Consider the following 20,853-nt stretch of genomic DNA (forward strand, 5'->3'; position numbering starts at 1 on the left):
ATACACAGCCCCCCTCTATATACACAGCCCCCTCTATATACACAGCCCCCCCTCTATATACACAGCCCCCCTCTATATACACAGCCCCCCCTCTATATACACAGCCCCCCTCTATATACACAGCCCCCCCTCTATATACACAGCCCCCCCTCTATATACACAGCCCCCCTCTATATACACAGCCCCCCTCTATATACACAGCCCCCCCTCTATATACACAGCCCCCCTCTATATACACAGCCCCCCTCTATATACACAGCCCCTCCTCTATATACACATCCTTTATATACACAGCCCCCCTCTATATACACAGCCCCCTCTATATACACAGCCCCCCTCTATATACACAGCCCCCTCTATATACACAGCCCCCTCTATACACACAGCCCCCCTCTATATACACAGCCCCCCTAAGACATACGATGCTGCAGGTTATTAGTATACACAGCCCCCCCCCCTCTATATACACAGCCCCCCCTCTATATACACAGCCCCCCTAAGACATACGATGCTGCAGGTTATTAGTATACACAGCCCCTCTCTATATACACAGCCCCCCTCTATATACACAGCCCCCCTCTATATACACAGCCCCCCTCTATATACACAGCCCCCCTAAGACATACAACGCTGCAGGTTATTAGTATACACAGCCCCCCTCTATATACACAGCCCCCCACTATATACACAGCCCCCCACTATATACACAGCCCCCCTCTATATACACAGCTCCCCCTCTATATACACAGCCCCCCTCTATATACACAGCCCCCCCTCTATATACACAGCCCCCCCTCTATATACACAGCCCCCCTCTATATACACAGCCCCCCCCCTCTATATACACAGCCCCCCCCTCTATATACACAGCCCCCCCCCTCTATATACACAGCCCCCCCCTCTATATACACAGCCCCCCCCTCTATATACACAGCCCCCCCTTTATATACACAGCCCTCCCCTCTATATACACATCCCCCTCTATATACACATCCTCTATATACACAGCCCCCCCTCTAAATATACACAGCCCCCCTCTATATACACAGCCCCCCCTCTATATACACATCCCCCCCTCTATATACACATCCCCCCCCTCTATATACACAGCCCCCCCCTCTATATACACAGCCCCCCCCCTCTATATACACAGCCCCCCTCTATATACACATACAACGCTGCAGATTATTAGTATACACAGCCCCCCTCTATATACACAGCCCCCCTCTATATACACAGCCCCCCACTATATACACAGCCCCCCTATATACACAGCCCCCCCTCTATATACACAGCCCCCCTCTATATACACAGCCCCCCTCTATATACACAGCCCCCCTCTATATACACAGCCCCCCTCTATATACACATCCTCTATATACACAGCCCCCCTCTATATACACAGCCCCCCCCCTCTATATACACAGCCCCCCTCTATATACACAGCCCCCCTCTATATACACATACAACGCTGCAGGTTATTAGTATACACAGCCCCCCCTCTATATACACAGCCCCCCCTCTATATACACAGCCCCCTCTATATACACATCCCCCCTCTATATACACAGCCCCCCTCTATATACACATCCCCCTCTATATACACATCCTCTATATACACAGCCCCCCCCCTCTATATACACAGCCCCCCTCTATATACACAGCCCCCTCTATATACACAGCCCCCTCTATATACACAGCCCCCCTCTATATACACAGCCCCCCCTCTATATACACAGCCCCCCTCTATATACACAGCCCCCCCTCTATATACACAGCCCCCCTCTATATACACAGCCCCCCCTCTATATACAGAGCCCCCCTCTATATACACAGCCATTCCTCTATATACAGAGCCCCCCTCTATATACACAGCCCCCCTCTATATATACACATCCCCCTCTATATACACAGCCCCCTCTATATATACAGCCCCCCCCCCCTCTATATTCACAGCCCCCCTAAGACATACGACGCTGCAGGTTATTAGTATACACAGCCCCCCCTCTATTTACACAGCCCCCCCTCTATATACACAGCCCCCCTCTATATACACAGCCCCCCCTCTATATACACAGCCCCCCTCTATATACACAGCCCCTCCTCTATATACACAGCCCCCCTCTATATACACAGAGCCCCCTCTATATACACAGAGCCCCCTCTATATACACAGCCCCCGTCTATATACACAGCCCCCTCTATATACACAGCCCCCCCTCTATATACACAGCCCCCCGTCTATATACACAGCCCCCCCTCTATATACACAGCCCCCCCTCTATATACACAGCCCCCCCTCTATATACACAGCCCCCCCCTCTATATACACAGCCCCCCCTCTATATACACAGCCCCCCCTCTATATACACAGCCCCCCCTCTATATACACAGCCCCCCCCTATATACACAGCCCCCCCCTATATACACAGCCCCCCTCTATATACACAGCCCCCTCTATATACACAGCCCCCCTCTATATACACATCCCCCCTCTATATACACAGCCCCCATCTATATACACAGCCCCCCTCTATATACAGAGCCCCCCTCTATATACACAGCCCCCCCTCTATATACAGAGCCCCCTCTATATACACAGCCCCCCTCTATATACAGAGCCCCCCTCTATATACACAGCCATTCCTCTATATACACAGCCATTCCTCTATATACACAGCCCCCCTCTATATACACAGCCATTCCTCTATATACAGAGCCCCCCCTCTATATACACAGCCATTCCTCTATATACACAGCCCCCCCTCTATATACACAGCCCCCCCCCTCTATAAACACAGCCCCCCCTCTATATACACAGCCCCCCCTCTATATACACAGCCCCCCCTCTATATACACAGCCCCCCCTCTATATACACAGCCCCCCTCTATATACACAGCCCCCCTCTATATAAACAGCCCCCCTCTATATACACATCCCCCTCTATATACAGAGCCCCCCTCTATATACAGAGCCATTCCTCTATATACAGATCCCCCCTCTATATACACAGCCCCCCCTCTATATACACAGCCCCCCTCTATATACACAGCCCCCCTCTATATACACAGCCCCCCTCTATATACACAGCCCCCCTCTATATACACAGCCCCCCCTCTATATACACAGCCCCCCCTCTATATACACAGCCCCCCTCTATATACACAGCCCCCCTCTATATACACAGCCCCCCTCTATATACACAGCCCCCCTCTATATACACAGCCCCCCTCTATATACACAGCCCCCCTCTATATACACAGCCCCCCTCTATATACACAGCCCCCCCTCTATATACACAGCCCCCCCTCTATATACACAGCCCCTCCTCTATATACACATCCTCTATATACACAGCCCCCCTCTATATACACAGCCCCCCTCTCTATATACACAGCCCCCCTCTATATACACAGCCCCCCTCTATATACACAGCCCCCCTCTATATACACAGCCCCCCCTCTATATACACAGCCCCCCCTCTATATACACAGCCCCCCTCTATATACAGAGCCCCCCTCTATATACACAGCCATTCCTCTATATACAGAGCCCCCCTCTATATACACAGCCCCCCTGTATATACACAGCCCCCCTCTATATACACAGCCCCCCCTCTATATACACAGCCCCTCCTCTATATACACATCCTCTATATACACAGCCCCCCTTAATATACACAGCCCCCCTCTATATACACAGCCCCCCCTCTATATACACAGCCCCCCTCTATATACACAGCCCCCCCTCTATATACACAGCCCCCCTCCTCTATATACACAGCCCCCCCTCTATATACACAGCCCCCCCTCTATATACACAGCCCCCCCTCTATATACACAGCCCCCCCTCTATATACACAGCCCCCCCTCTATATATACAGAGCCCCCTCTATATACACAGCCCCCCTCTATATACACAGCCCCCCCTCTATATTCACAGCCCCTCCTCTATATACACATCCTCTATATACACAGCCCCCCCTCTATATACACAGCCCCCCTCTATATACACAGCCCCCCTCTATATACACAGCCTCCCCTCTATATACACAGCCCCCCTCTATATACACAGCCCCCCCTCTATATACACAGCCCCCCCTCTATATACACAGCCCCCTCTCTATATACACAGCCCCCCCTCTATATACACAGCCCCCCTCTATATACACAGCCCCCCTCTATATACACAGCCCCCCTCTATATACACAGCCCCCCCCTATATACACAGCCCCCCCCTATATACACAGCCCCCCCTCTATATACACAGCCCCCCCTCTATATACACAGCCCCCCCTCTATATACACAGCCCCCCTCTATATACACAGCCCCCCTCTATATACACAGCCCCCCTCTATATACACAGCCTCCCCTTTATATACACAGCCCCCTCTCTATATACACAGCCCCCTCTCTATATACACAGCCCCCTCTCTATATACACAGCCCCCTCTATATACACAGCCCCCCCTCTATATACACAGCCCCCCCTCTATATACACAGCCCCCCTCTATATACACAGCCCCCCCTCTATATACACAGCCCCCCTCTATATACACAGCCTCCCCTCTATATACACAGCCCCCCTCTATATACACAGCCCCCCCTCTATATACACAGCCCCCCCTCTATATACACAGCCCCCCCTCTATACACAGCCCCCCCTCTATATACACAGCCCCCCTCTATATACACAGCCCCCCTCTATATACACAGCCCCCCCCCTATATACACAGCCCCCCTCTATATATACACAGCCCCCCTCTATATATACACAGCCCCCCTCTATATACACATCCTCTATATACACAGCCCCCCCTCTATATACACAGCCCCCTCTCTATATACACAGCCCCCTCTATATACACAGCCCCCCCTCTATATACACAGCCCCCCTCTATATACACAGCCCCCCTCTATATACACAGCCCCCCTCTATATACACAGTCCCCCCTCTATATACACAGCCCCCCTCTATATACACAGCCCCCCTCTATATACACAGCCCCCCTCTATATTCACAGCCCCCCTCTATATACACAGCCCCCCTCTATATATACAGCCCCCCTCTATATACACAGCCCCCCTCTATATACACAGTCCCCCCTCTATATACACAGCCCCCCTCTATATACACAGCCCCCCCTCTATATACACAGCCCCCCTCTATATACACAGCCCCCCTCTATATACACAGTCCCCCCTCTATATACACAGCCCCCCTCTATATACACAGCCATTCCTCTGTCAAGGCTTCTACTCACCTCTTCATAAAAGCAGATTAGATTGGTGACACCTTCTATCCTTAGTAAACCCATGCTGGCTATCACTTATAATACTATTATCCCCTATGTATTCCTGTATGTAATCCCTTATAAGTCCTTCAAACAATTTACCCACAATGCACGTTAAACTTACCGGTCTATAGTTTCCTGGGGAAGACCTAGAGCCCTTTTTGAAGATTGGCACCACATTCGCCTTGCGCCAGTCCCTTGGCACAATACCAGACACCAGAGAATCTCTAAATATCATGAACAGGGGTACAGATATTACTGAACTTACCTCTCTAAGAACTCTTGGGTGTAGTCCATCCGGTCCTGGAGATTTACTTACATTTATATCACTTAACTTACCTTGTACCATCTCTACATTAAGCCAGTTCAGTACATTACATGATGTGTTACCAGCACTGACCTGTACATGATGTGTTACCAGCACTGACCTGTACATGATGTGTTACCAGCACTGACCTGTACATGATGTGTTACCAGCACTGACCAGCACTGACCTGTACATGATGTGTTACCAGCACTGACCTGTACATGATGTGTTACCAGCACTGACCTGTACATGATGTGTTACCAGCACTGACCTGTACATGATGTGTTACCAGCACTGACCTGTACATGATGTGTTACCAGCACTGACCTGTACATGATGTGTTACCAGCACTGACCTGGCCAATGTCAGCTCCTTTTTCCATAGTGTATACAGAACTAAAGAACCCATTCAGTAGCTCCGCCTTCTCTTCATCGCCCGTGACAACCTCCCCATTATCATTTTTAAGGGGTTCTACATGCTCTGTCCTTGTTTTTTTTGCATTTATATATCTAAAAATATATTTAGGATTAGTTTTGCTTTCTTTGGCCACCTGTCTCTCATTTAGAATTTTTGCTGTTTTTATTACATTTTTACAGATTTTATTAAGCTCCTTGTACTGTATAAATGTTATCGCTGACCCATCAGATTTGTATTTTTTGAAGGCTATTTTTTTGTTGTTTATTGCTCTTTTAACATCATTTGTCAGCCATGTAGGATTTCGTTTTAATGGTTTATATTTGTTCCCCTTTGGTATATATTTAGATGTATAGTTATTTAGAGTTGATATAAAGATGTCCCATTTACCTTCTGTATCAGTATTTGAGAACCCCTCCCCCCAGTCTATGTCCTGTAGTGCAGCCCTCAGCCCAGGGAAATTTGCCTTTTTAAAGTTATATGTTTTTGCCTTCCCCGTCTGTCTTTGTTTTCTACATTTTAAGTGAAAAGTAACTATATTGTGGTCGCTATTCCCAAGGTTTTCCCGCACAGTTACATTACCAACCAGCTCTGCGTTGTTGGAAATGATCAGATCCCACAAGGCATCACTTCTTGTTGGGTCCTCCACAAACTGGCCCATAAAATTATCCTGCAATAAATTTAGGAATTGTCGCCCCTTTGTAGTTTTAGCCAACCCCGGCCCCCAATCTATATCTGGATAGTTATAATCTCCCATTATTACCACTGTACCTGCCCGGGCGGCCTCTCTATTTGTTTATACAGCCGACCTTCTATCTCTTCAGTGATATTAGGGGGTCTGTAGATTACCCCAAATATTATTTTTTCAGTATTTCCCTCCTTTTGTAATTCTACCCACAGTGATTCCACCTCCTCAGAATCATCACACACTATGGCATCGTTCACACTGACTTTCATACCACTTCTTACATACAGACAGACTCCACCACCTTTTCTGTTCATTCTATCCTTGCGAAACAATGTAAACCCCTGCAGATTAACGGCCCAGTCATGTGAGGAGTCCAGCCATGTCTCAGTGACCCCAACTATATCCCCAGCCATGTCTCAGTGACCCCAACTATATCCCCAGCCATGTCTCAGTGAACCCAACTATATCCCCAGCCATGTCTCAGTGACCCCAACTATATCCCCAGCCATGTCTCAGTGACCCCAACTATATCACCAGCCATGTCTCAGTGACCCCAACTATATCACCAGCCATGTCTCAGTGACCCCAACTATATCACCAGCCATGTCTCAGTGACCCCAACTATATCACCAGCCATGTCTCAGTGACCCCAACTATATCACCAGCCATGTCTCAGTGACCCCAACTATATCACCAGCCATGTCTCAGTGACCCCCAACTATATCACCAGCCATGTCTCAGTGACCCCAACTATATCACCAGTCATGTCTCAGTGACCCCAACTATATCATCAGCCATGTCTCAGTGACCCCAACTATATCACCAGCCATGTCTCAGTGACCCCAACTATATCACCAGCCATGTCTCAGTGACCCCAACTATATCACCAGCCATGTCTCAGTGACCCCAACTATATCACCAGCCATGTCTCAGTGACCCCAACTATATCACCAGCCATGTCTCAGTGACCCCAACTATATCACCAGCCATGTCTCAGTGACCCCAACTATATCACCAGCCATGTCTCAGTGACCCCAACTATATCAATATGTTCCTCCAGTATCAAGGCCTCAAGCTCCCCCATTTTATTTGCTAGGCTTCTGGCATTTGTGAACATACACTTTACATTTCCATCCTTTATGTTATTGGGGTTAATGGGATTCAAGGGTGTAAGTTTTATTTTCCTATGAAGCCTATTCCTATTAACTATTCTAACCCCTCCCTCCGCTCCCCCCCAGGTATATTAATAAGTCCCTCCTCTCTATCTACACTATCTTCCCCCTCTTTGCTGTAGGTTCCCTCCCCCCAAGTCCCTAGTTTAAACACTCCTCCACCCTTCTAGCCATCTTCTCCCCAAGCACAGCTGCACCTTCCCCATTGAGGTGCAGCCCGTCCCTACGGTAGATCCGGTAACCGACAGCGAAGTCAGCCCAGTTCTCCATGAACCCAAACCCTTCCTTCCTACACCAGCTTCTGAGCCACTTGTTTACCTCCCTGATCTCCCGCTGCCTCTCTGGTGCGGCTCGTCGCACAGGTCCCTGATCTCCAGCTGCCTCTCTGGTGCGGCTTGTGGTACAGGTCCCTGATCTCCCGCTGCCTCTCTGGTGCGGCTTGTGGTACAGGTCCCTGATCTCCCGCTGCCTCTCTGGTGCGGCTCGTGGTACAGGTCCCTGATCTCCCGCTGCCTCTCTGGTGCGGCTCGTGGTGCAGGTCCCTGATCTCCCGCTGCCTCTCTGGTGCGGCTCGTGGTACAGGTCCCTGATCTCCCGCTGCCTCTCTGGTGCGGCTCGTGGTACAGGTCCCTGATCTCCCGCTGCCTCTCTGGTGCGGCTCGTGGTACAGGTACCTGATCTCCCGCTGCCTCTCTGGTGCGGCTCGTGGTACAGGTCCCTGATCTCCCGCTGCCTCTCTGGTGCGGCTCGTGGTACAGGGAATATTTCAGAAAATACTACCTTGGAGGTCCTTGCCTTAAGCTTGCGGCCTAAGTATCTGAAATCATTTTTAAGGACACTCCACCTACCTCTTACTTTGTCATTGGTGCCAATATGTACCATGACTGCTGGGTCCTCTCCAGCCCCACCCAGCAACCTGTCAACCCGATCCGCGATGTGCCGAACTCGTGCGCCAGGAAGACAACACACTGTTCGGCGATCCCGGTCTTTGTGACAGATCGCCCTGTCTGTCCCCCTAATAATTGAGTCCCCCACCACTAGTACCTGTCTGGCCTGCCCTGTACTCCTCCCTCCCTCCTTCCTTACTGGAGCAGACACCCCCCTGGTGGTCAGAGGCGGTATCCTGCTGCAGTTCTGCTAGCTCTGTAATGGCATCCCCCTCATCTGCCAAGCGGGCAAACTTGTTGGGGTGTCCAGATCAGGACTAGCCTCCCTGACACTTTTCCCTCTACCCCTCCAGTTCAGGACTAGCCTCCCTGACACTTTTCCCCCTACCCCTCTTTCTAACTGTAACCCAGCTAACTGCCTGACTGTCCTGCACCTCCGTCCCACTGTCCTCCCCCACCTCTACTCCCGAGAGTGCCTGCTCAGTGAGCAGGAGACTCCTCTCCATGTTGTTAATGCTTCTCATTGTTGCCAGTCGCCCCTCTAGATGCAGGATCTGGGCTTCCAAACGGACAACTAGCGCACATCTCGCACAACAATCTGCACCTCACACTGCTGGTCAAGGATTGTATACATTGTGCAGGATGTACATTGGACTGCATTTTCCAACATGGAGGCCATCTAGTTATGGGGATTTCACAAATGTATAGGAAAAAACAGACAGTCAAAATTACACTTAAAATTTTTTGTAGACCTTGTGGGTTCAAAAATTAACACTCACAGCGATCTCAACCTCCTGCTTCCAAACTCCAGTTTTTGAAACTCCTCTTTCACGCCCCCTCTTACACAGCAACACTCAGAAGAGCAAGATCTCAATAAGAGTCCCAAGCTAAGATTTATACACCTGTGCCCAATCTACTCCTCCTCCCCCTAGAGGTGGAACAGAGAAAAAAAAAATGAAAAAGGGTGTTTAAACTCTAACAGTTATCCCACTATGTGCAAAAGAGAAAAACTTACCCAAAATATGAATGTGGGCTATAGGCAGTCGCACCCACTCCACAGATTCACTCCGCACAACAGATTATCACAGTTTTTGTAACTCCTCTTTCACGCCCCCTCTTACACAGCAACACTCAGAAGAGCAAGATCTCAATAAGAGTCCCAAGCTAAGATTTATACACCTGTGCCCAATCTACTCCTCCTCCCCCTAGAGGTGGAACAGAGAAAAAAAAAATGAAAAAGGGTGTTTAAACTCTAACAGTTATCCCACTATGTGCAAAAGAGAAAAACTTACCCAAAATATGAATGTGGGCTATAGGCAGTCGCACCCACTCCACAGATTCACTCCGCACAACAGATTATCACAGTTTTTGTAACTCCTCTTTCACGCCCCCTCTTACACAGCAACACTCAGAAGAGCAATGTATATAATATATCAGGACAGTACAGAGATCTCTCCATGATCTATTTATACCCAGGACTGTATATATAACAAGGAGGTGACCTAATAATATATATAATATATCAGGACAGTACAGAGATCTCTCCATGATCTATTTATACCCAGGACTGTATATATAACAAGGAGGTGACCTAATAATATATATAATATATCAGGACAGTACAGAGATCTCTCCATGATCTATTTATACCCAGAACTGTATATATAACAAGGAGGTGACCTAATAATATATATAATATATCAGGACAGAACAGAGATCTCTCCATGATCTATTTATACCCAGAACTGTATATATAACAAGGAGGTGACCTAATAATATATATAATATATCAGGACAGTACAGAGATCTCTCCATGATCTATTTATACCCAGGACTGTATATATAACAAGGAGGTGACCCAATAATATATATATATATATATATATATATAATATATCAGAACATTACAGAGATCTCTCCATGATCTATTTATAGCCAGGACTGTATATATAACAAGGAGGTGACCTAATAATATATATAATATATCAGGACAGTACAGAGATCTCTTCATGATCTATTTATACACAGGACTGTATATATAACAAGGAGGTGACCTAATAATATATATAATATATCAGGACAATACAGAGATCTCTCCATGATCTATTCATACCCAGGACTGTATATATAACAAGGAGGTGACCTAATAATATATATAATATATCAGGACAGTACAGAGATCTCTCCATGATCTATTTATACCCAGGACTGTATATATAACAAGGAGGTGACCCAATAATATATATAATATATCAGGACAGTACAGAGATCTCTCCATGATCTATTTATACCCAGGACTGTATATATAACAAGGAGGTGACCCAATAATATATATAATATATCAGAACATTACAGAGATCTCTCCATGATCTATTTATAGCCAGGACTGTATATATAACAAGGAGGAGACCTAATAATATATATATCAGGACAGTACAGAGATCTCTCCATGATCTATTTATACCCAGGACTGTATATATAACAAGGAGGTGACCTAATAATTTATATAATATATCAGGACAGTACAGAGATCTCTCCATGATCTATTCATACCCAGGACTGTATATATAACAAGGAGGTGACCTAATAATATATATAATATATCAGGACAGTACAGAGATCTCTCCATTATTACTTATACCCAGGACTGTATATATAACACGGAGGTGACCTAATAATATATATAATATATCAGGACAGTACAGAGATCTCTCCATGATCTATTTGTACCCAGGACTGTATATATAACAAGGAGGTGACCTAATAATATATATAATATATCAGGACAGTACAGAGATCTCTCCATTATTACTTATACCCAGGACTGTATATATAACAAGGAGGTGACCTAATAATATATATATCAGGACAGTACAGAGATCTCTCCATTATCTATTTATACCCAGGACTGTATATATAACAAGGAGGTGACCTAATAATATATATAATATATCAGGACAGTACAGAGATCTCTCCATGATCTATTTATACCCTGAACTGTATATATAACAAGGAGGTGACCTAATAATATATATAATATATCAGGACAGTACAGAGATCTCTCCATGATCTATTTATACCCAGAACTGTATATATAACAAGGAGGTGACCTAATAATATATATACTATATCAGGACTGTATATATAACAAGGAGGTGACCTAATAATAAATATAATATATCAGGACAGTACAGAGATCTCTCCATGATCTATTTATACCCAGGACTGTATATATAACAAGGAGGTGACCTAATAATATATATACTATATCAGGACTGTATATATAACAAGGAGGTGACCTAATAATATATATATAATATATCAGGACAGTACAGAGATCTCTCCATGATCTATTTATACCCAGGACTGTATATATAACAAGGAGGTGACCTAATAATATATATACTATATCAGGACTGTATATATAACAAGGAGGTGACCTAATAATATATATATAATATATCAGGACAGTACAGAGATCTCTCCATGATCTATTCATACCCAGGACTGTATATATAACAAGGAGGTGACCTAATAATATATATATAATATATCAGGACAGTACAGAGATCTCTCCATGATCTATTTATACCCAGGACTGTATATATAACAAGGAGGTGACCTAATAATATATATATATAATTGTAGAAACTGCTTTGTTTTGGGGTGCCTTACTAATTGATTGAGGACAACTGAATCTTTATAGGGGTTTATTACAAGCTACACATATACATATAAATACAAAGGGGGATTCTAACTAATTAAAAGATAGGGGTGCAAGGAAGAGGGGAAGGTGATAGGAAGGGGGAAGGAAGTGCTCTCTCTATCTCATCATCCTATAAGTAACACATATATAGCAGTCATCCACACACATAACCCATACATTGCCCATCCCAAGATATCTCCATGGCCAATCAGAACAGTTACAGTTTATTTGCATTGCAATCAGTTCTTGTCCTTTTGATGTCTTCTTGAGTGGGGGGGTCTTCTTTGTTGTCCCATACTGTGTTGATAGATATCCAAGTTTCCTTGAGAATCACACCTTGGTGGTCTGACAGGATGATTTGCAGTCCATTGTATCCAGCACCGCAGGGGCTGGTTTTATGGCTTATTATTGGAGGTAACAGGAACTGTAGCTCACCTCCATTCTTATCACTCAGGTGCCAGGCTTATTGCATGGCTTTAAACAGGATGAAAGCAAATGATTGTCTAATCAGCTGTTTGCCTCAACCACAATTCCTGGAGCCAGTCCTGCCAACACCCTACACCCATTCCATCCATGAAATTCCACTGCATTCCAATATATTTGAGTCCATAATAAAAACACATCAAAATTATATTAGTGTGGCCAATGTTGGCTGCAACATACGCCCCTTTGGGCCTGAATGGCACACAAACACTTGGGCCACACCCAAAATGAAGTCCACAGTCTTCTGCACAGTCCTCTAGATTACAAAAGTCCATTTAGCTTCTGGATCCTCCTCAGGGACATACTGGTAGAGGTAACAATTTTGAAGAGACTGGGCATAAATGAACATTGCACCATTCACTCACATTCACACTCCTATCAATGGGTATCCAACAACATAAATTATATAAAATATCATGTTCCCCTATACACACAGCTACCTGTGTCATTGACAGATACATAATAGTAAAAGGCAATATCATGATTACATGTATAAAACAAACTCATAAGCTGAAACTGTATCCATCGGGTTTCTCATTTCTTTGAACAAATTAAGTTTATGGGTATATGTTCCATGACATCATGTTTTGGCACTTTCCATTGAATGTAATTTGCCATGTTTGCACCAGCTGATCTCTCTTGGTGACCAGTAGATAGACCATTGCTTTTTAATTGTTAATAGGATTATTTGAAGAAATCTTTGACCGACAGAGGGATTCATTTAGTTGCCATCACATGTATGGCCTAAATACACATCCAGGAACCAGCACATGCTAATCTTGTCTTTGCTTCACAAAGGATCCTGGGAACAAAAGAACAAGAGCAGTATCAGATTCTTAGCAGTATAATATAATATATGCCATAATATCAAAATTCCTATATATCATTGAAAATACAGCTAAATTGTAGTGACTCATGGCCTATATGGTGTTTCCTCCATGCATTGTGCATCTAATATCCAAATCCAACCTGGTTTCCTCCTTGCTAGCACTAACATTAGGGCATATCCCTAACTAACTGACAGGGAGGAAGGAAACTTCCTAGATGTAACAAGCAAGGTAAATTCCTGGCATAGCTGCACTCGCTTTATCCCTGATTGAAGCCCAATTCCCTCACATACACCACGAATGCATGCAAATGGTAAAAATGTTTCGCAAAAATCATTAAAATCTTTAACACCAATTAACTTTTTTGGACCAATAAACATTTTAACGCCCCTTTGGTACCAAAAGAAAAAACAAATTGGTACCAATCAAAAAATAAAAGGTAAAATGCATTGGAAGAAAAATATTTTTTGGGAAAAAGCAAAAAAAAAAAAAAAAAAAAACTAATTAAAAAATCTAAGCAATGAACACAGCTGTTTCAAAAGCAAAAATATGTGCTTAATAGAAAAAAAAAATACTCCTGGTCATCTGGAGCATAAAAGAAATAACACAATGCCGACACAAGATACACAATGAACAGGACATAAACAGACAACATAAAACATATCATAGATTAACTCAACTTTTATCTATCTCACGATGCATCTTTAGGTAATTCTGAGTAAAGGTCTAATCAATTCTATAGCATTCATATCGGAATCCCAGATTTGTAGTGGTCGCTCTTTATACATTTCAATTATCAATCTACAGCTCATGATTGAAGTCTGTGACCTGTTTGGAAAAGGACATAAGAAAAACAGACATACATACACCTATATAAAAACACTAGGTTAGTACAACACCTTCACATCACAATGGGATGTTAATTTTTATAATTGTTTGCAAACAATTCACCCTCTACACTTGAGCTCATTGATAAAACCACGTGGACTTTAAATTAGTGAATTGGCCAAATACACTAGATTATTTACTAGAATAACCAGTTTCATTTGTTGACGTCTCAGTTTATAACCTGTTGAAGAAGCATAGAGATTAGTATCTTTGCTGCAACATCACATGGCAATGGTGGTCAGTCTGTAAGGAAACACAAACACAATTAGAATACAAAAACACACATGTAAAACAAATATAGTTCTGTCATTTATATCTATACCAATATGTCCATATCACAAAGTTCCTCAATGTTTACCAACACATATTATAACACTGTGCTGTGCTATTAATCAATAGGGGTAGAGCAATCTGTGACCAACTCAAGAATAGTAAAAATGGCAGATTTACCCATAGATTGTACATTGGGATATTACTGCCTGCCTTTTGCTGTTCACAAGGGGATGTGTCTTTCTGTTTCTTTGTCTCTTCATTTACATTAGGGCACTGTTTTGTTGGGGATTTTGATGCAAATGTAACAGGGTCAGTCTCCATATCACCCATCTCTTCACACCTTTGTGTGACCTCTTTATTCTGGGTGGTATTCTCCCCCTCTGGCTGAATGCTGCTAACCCCCTGCTGTGATGAATGGTCTATAGGCTCAGGATGCACATTAGATGTCTCACAATATCTTTTAATATGTCCTGGTCTCCCACATTTGTAACAATATCTAACCCACCATTTCCTCCTAGGTCTATGCACAACAGATATGTTTTCGGGTGTCTCATTCCTGTCTCCAGACCCTTCACACCAGTCCCTCAAAATATTGATAAATTTCTCATGGGAGTTGGTATTTCTCAGCGCCAATCTCGTGCTGTAATCTACGTTACATCTATTCGCCATGGAATAGAGGAAATTGGTATCATCCTGAGACATTTCTGGGCAGTCATAAACAGACTTATATAGGGAGAGGTAATCATTACAAAACATGACCGGATCATCACATCGCCTGAACCGCAATTTTCTTAGGGCATCTTCACCCCTAATGTCTCGCCCACCCAAAACACACTGCAGCTCCTTCCTCCTGAATTCTGCACCTCTACAGTCATCATCTATGTGGTCAGATGTTAACTGCGCTGCCAGTGGCCCTGGAAGCCAAGCTCGGAGCAGAGACCAGGCATCTTTGTTATCTAGGTGATACTGCTTCACTACAGCTTCAAACCTATTGGATAAAGTTATGGGTGATTCGCTAGTATTACAGTCTCCAATAACTTTACACAAATGGAGTCTGTCCTGGATGGTCAAAGCTGGAGGACTATCAGCTACCATGCCTGTTACCTCGCTCCCATCTATAGATGAGATTGTGCAGATATTTGTTGCTTCACATTTATGCAATGTAAGGGACCGAATGTGCTGCTCTTGGCTGACTAGCTGTGATCTTACTTTAGACAGCTGCCCTTCTAAATCAGCTATCACCACCTCCATCTGACTAATCTTATTCTCTAAAGACAATAAATGGGACCTGTTAGAGCCAACCTTAAACTCATACCTCTCTGCCAACTCCACCAGCCCTTTGTTTCTTTCGGTTAATTCCTCTATTTCTGCCTTTACATTTCTCAATTCATTACTGGACTCTGCTGAAATTTCAAGAACAGACTCTGCAATCTTATCTAAACTCTCTTTCATCTGCCTCCTCTCATTCTGCCACTTGGTCTCCTTCTCTTCCGCTATCTCCTTAATTTTCATAAGCAATAAGATTTCATTACCTAACTTTTCTTTCTTCCACTTCTTGCTATTCTTTTTACAACCAATGTTACCATTATACTCCTGGCACTGCATCCTCAATGCCATAAACTGATCTCCCAGAGATCCATCTGCACATGTCTGGTACTTAGCAGAGGCATGCTTCTCCACAAACTTCTCCACAAATTCCATATTGACAATACAGTAATATACAACAAACAAAACTAACAATACAACCACTCCCACAACAACAAGCAAATCCTAGGCCTCACCTGACCAGTAACTTATCTAGAACAATGGTCTTACACAACATATATTCGGCCTACTCCAATGTAAAACTCACTTCTAAAAACACAAAACAAGTCACACTTCCTTTACAACTATAACTAATCACTACCAATAAAATGTCCTACACAACCTGATTAATAGTTACACTAAACTTGCTAGGATCAGCTTACAAATAACATAAATGAAACAATACACTCACCAGGATTTCCTTTGTATCCAAGATCCAGATTCCTCGTTCCTCGATCTTTTCCTCTTAGAAATTTGGAGCAAAGCAGATTCCTTTCCTGTGGATCCTCTGTGGAATTTTAAATCACAGTCCCATCTGGGGTGCCAAATGTAGAAACTGCTTTGTTTTGGGGTGCCTTACTAATTGATTGAGGACAACTGAATCTTTATAGGGGTTTATTACAAGCTACACATATACATATAAATACAAAGGGGGATTCTAACTAATTAAAAGATAGGGGTGCAAGGAAGAGGGGAAGGTGATAGGAAGGGGGAAGGAAGTGCTCTCTCTATCTCATCATCCTATAAGTAACACATATATAGCAGTCATCCACACACATAACCCATACATTGCCCATCCCAAGATATCTCCATGGCCAATCAGAACAGTTACAGTTTATTTGCATTGCAATCAGTTCTTGTCCTTTTGATGTCTTCTTGAGTGGGGGGGTCTTCTCTGTTGTCCCATACTGTGTTGATAGATATCCAAGTTTCCTTGAGAATCACACCTTGGTGGTCTGACAGGATGATTTGCAGTCCATTGTATCCAGCACCGCAGGGGCTGGTTTTATGGCTTATTATTGGAGGTAACAGGAACTGTAGCTCACCTCCATTCTTATCACTCAGGTGCCAGGCTTATTGCATGGCTTTAAACAGGATGAAAGCAAATGATTGTCTAATCAGCTGTTTGCCTCAACCACAATTCCTGGAGCCAGTCCTGCCAACACCCTACACCCATTCCATCCATGAAATTCCACTGCATTCCAATATATTTGAGTCCATAATAAAAACACATCAAAATTATATTAGTGTGGCCAATGTTGGCTGCAACAATAATATATCAGGACAGTACAGAGATCTCTCCATGATCTATTTATACCCAGGACTGTATATATAACAAGGAGGTGACCTAATAATATATATAATATATCAGGACAGTACAGAGATCTCTCCATGATCTATTTATACTCAGGACTGTATATATAACAAGGAGGTGACCTAATAATATATATATAATATATCAGGACAGTACAGAGATCTCTCCATGATATATTTATACCCAGGACTGTATATATAACAAGGAGGTGACCTAATAATATATATATAATATATCAGGACAGTACAGAGATCTCTCCATGATCTATTTATACCCAGGACTGTATATATAACAAGGAGGTGACCTAATAATATATAAAATATATCAGGACAGTACAGAGATCTCTCCATGATCTATTTATACTCAGGACTGTATATATAACAAGGAGGTGACCTAATAATATATATATAATATATCAGGACAGTACAGAGATCTCTCCATGATATATTTATACCCAGGACTGTATATATAACAAGGAGGTGACCTAATAATATATATATAATATATCAGGACAGTACAGAGATCTCTCCATGATCTATTTATACCCAGGACTGTATATATAACAAGGAGGTGACCTAATAATATATAAAATATATCAGGACAGTACAGAGATCTCTCCATGATCGATTTATACCCAGGACTGTATATATAACAAGGATGAGACCTAATAATATATATATAATATATCAGGACAGTACAGAGATCTCTCCATGATCTATTGATACCCAGGACTGTATATATAACAAGGAGGTGACCTAATAATATATATACTATATCAGGACAGTACAGAGATCTCTCCATGATCTATTTATACCCAGGACTGTATATATAACAAGGAGGTGACCTAATAATATTTATATATAATATATATACAGTACAGAGATCTCTCCATGATCTATGTCTAGAGGAAAGAAGATTTCTACACCAGCACAGACGGGTTTCTATACTGTAAGGGTGCGTTCCCACAGGGCGTATACGCAGCGTATTTGATGCTGCGCAAATTATACGGCAGCAGCGGGAAATATGCTGCGCATCCCTTGCTCACTATACACACAAGGTTTCCGGCGGCAGCCCTATGTGTGTAGCGAGTTTTGGAGGCGGGGCCGGGTGCCGGCGTGTCTGTGACGCGTGGCCCCGCCTCCAAAACTAACTACACACATAGGGCTGCCGCCGGAAAGCCCTGTGTGTATAGTGAGCAAGGGATGCGCAGCGTATTTCCCGCTGCTGCCGTAAAATTTGCGCAGCGTCAAATACGCTGCATATATACACTGGTTAAGGTGTGAGCGGAATGGTTGCTTAAAAAATCCGCTCAAAAACGCAGTTTTTTTCTGCATGGAAATGAAAGAGGATAGGGCACACAGTAAAATGTGGGAATTCCGCTCGGAATTCCGCGCAAATTCCGGGTTGAATTCCGCATGAATTCCGTATGGAAGTGAGGCAGACTGCCAAAATTTTTTACATTCACTTCAATGGGGTTAGGACGAGATTTCCGCATGAAGAAAGAACATGTTCATTCTTCATGCGGAACAGAATTCTGTGACAGAATTCCACTAGCGGAATTTCATCAGTGTAAACTGAGAAGAGGAAAGTTAAAGGGGTATTCCAGGAAAAATATTTATATATATATATATATATATATATATATCAACTGGCTCCAGGAAATTAAACAGATTTGTATATTACTTCTATTAAAAAATCTTTATCCTTTCAGTACTTAAGAGCTTCTGAAGTTAAGGTTGTTCTTTTCTGTCTAAATCCTCTCTTATGACACGTGTCTCGGGAAACGCCCAGTTTAGAAGCAAATCCCCATAGCAAACCTCTTCTAAACTGGGCGTTTCCCGAGACAGGTGTCATCAGAGAGGATTTAGACAGAAAAGAACAACCTTAACTTCAGAAGCTCATAAGTACTGAAAGGATTAAGATTTTTTAATAGAAGTAATTTACAAATCTGTTTAACTTTCTGGAGCCAGTTGATATATATAAAAAAGTTTTTTCCTGGAATACCCCTTTAACTAAATACTATGGGGAAGGGCACTGCTGAATGAATTGGAGAAGAATAGGCGAGCAGAAAATCCTCTCCAATTCCTCAGTGTGAACATACCCTTATGCTAGAATTCCACTGAGGTACTTCCCCCCCCCAAGCAAAAACGCCAGGAAAATCTTCCAGGAAAACCGCCCCGGATTTTTCCTGCGTTTTGGCCGTTTTTCTGGCGTTTTTCCTGGCAGTTCTGTCCCCTGCGGCAGTTTTCTCACTGTCTTCAGGTAACGCTGTGTCAGGGTCGGATGCTGAGCGCCCGGTCCATAGAGTGTAAGGAGATGAGGAGGGATGTACAGCATCACTACTTACCTCCCCCGGCCGTATAGTATACAGGGGGGTATAGTGTACCCCTATATACTATACTGGAGCCGGGAATCCCAGACTGACAGGACTCCCTGCTCCTATAGCCCCTTTGGGCGGTATACAGAATATACAGTGATCTATAGATAGCTGTATATAGTGTATACAGAACAGGAGGTCCACTTACCTTCCTCGCTCCCTGTCTCCGTGGGTCAGTGTAGCTTCGCCCCCTAGTGATGATGTCATTAGAGGGGCGGAGCTACAGACGGAAGTCAGGCTAGTAAGGGTCTGAAGCTCTGTTCACATTGTCCGTTTTGTATAATGTGAACAGACCCTACTGGCAGTATCTACCCAGACAGGGAGACTCCAGCTGTTGCTAAACTGCAACTCCCAGCATGCCCAGACAGCCTAAGGATGTCTGGGCATGCTGGGAGTTGTAGTTTTGCGCCAATTGGAGGCTCCCTGTTTGGGTAGACATTGCATTATGAGCGCTCTCCCCAGTGGAGAGCGCTAAAAATGTACTAACCAATTTTTTGTGTTTTTTTTCTTTCTTCTCGTTTCAGATCCATGTATGCAGAGGATTACTGCGGATTTGATGGGTTACGGCGGATGAACTGGATTTTTTTCTTTTAATAAAATGGTTAACGGGGACTGTCGGGAAGAATTTTTTTTAAA

The 20,853-nt window shown here is 43.7% G+C and overlaps 2 protein-coding genes across 2 annotated transcripts in view; both read right to left on the reverse strand.

The window, feature by feature from the left end:
* The window catches only part of LOC130282317 (riboflavin-binding protein-like), a gene marked incomplete in the record, with an annotated part of 133,356 nt that extends 112,958 nt beyond the window's left edge, over positions 1-20,398 (reverse strand). Inside the window, 1 exon segment of the mRNA XM_056530426.1 lies at positions 20,366-20,398.
* On the reverse strand, positions 14,366-17,158 carry LOC130283234 (posterior protein-like). Its single transcript, XM_056532441.1, has one exon. The coding sequence runs from the start codon at positions 16,640-16,642 to the stop codon at positions 15,023-15,025; it is 1,620 nt and encodes a 539-aa protein (XP_056388416.1). The 5' UTR covers positions 16,643-17,158; the 3' UTR covers positions 14,366-15,022.
* Positions 20,399-20,853: the final 455 nt, after the last annotated feature.

This window comes from Hyla sarda, chromosome 7 (assembly GCF_029499605.1).
Source record: "Hyla sarda isolate aHylSar1 chromosome 7, aHylSar1.hap1, whole genome shotgun sequence".
In the NCBI taxonomy this organism is placed as follows: domain Eukaryota; kingdom Metazoa; phylum Chordata; class Amphibia; order Anura; family Hylidae; genus Hyla; species Hyla sarda.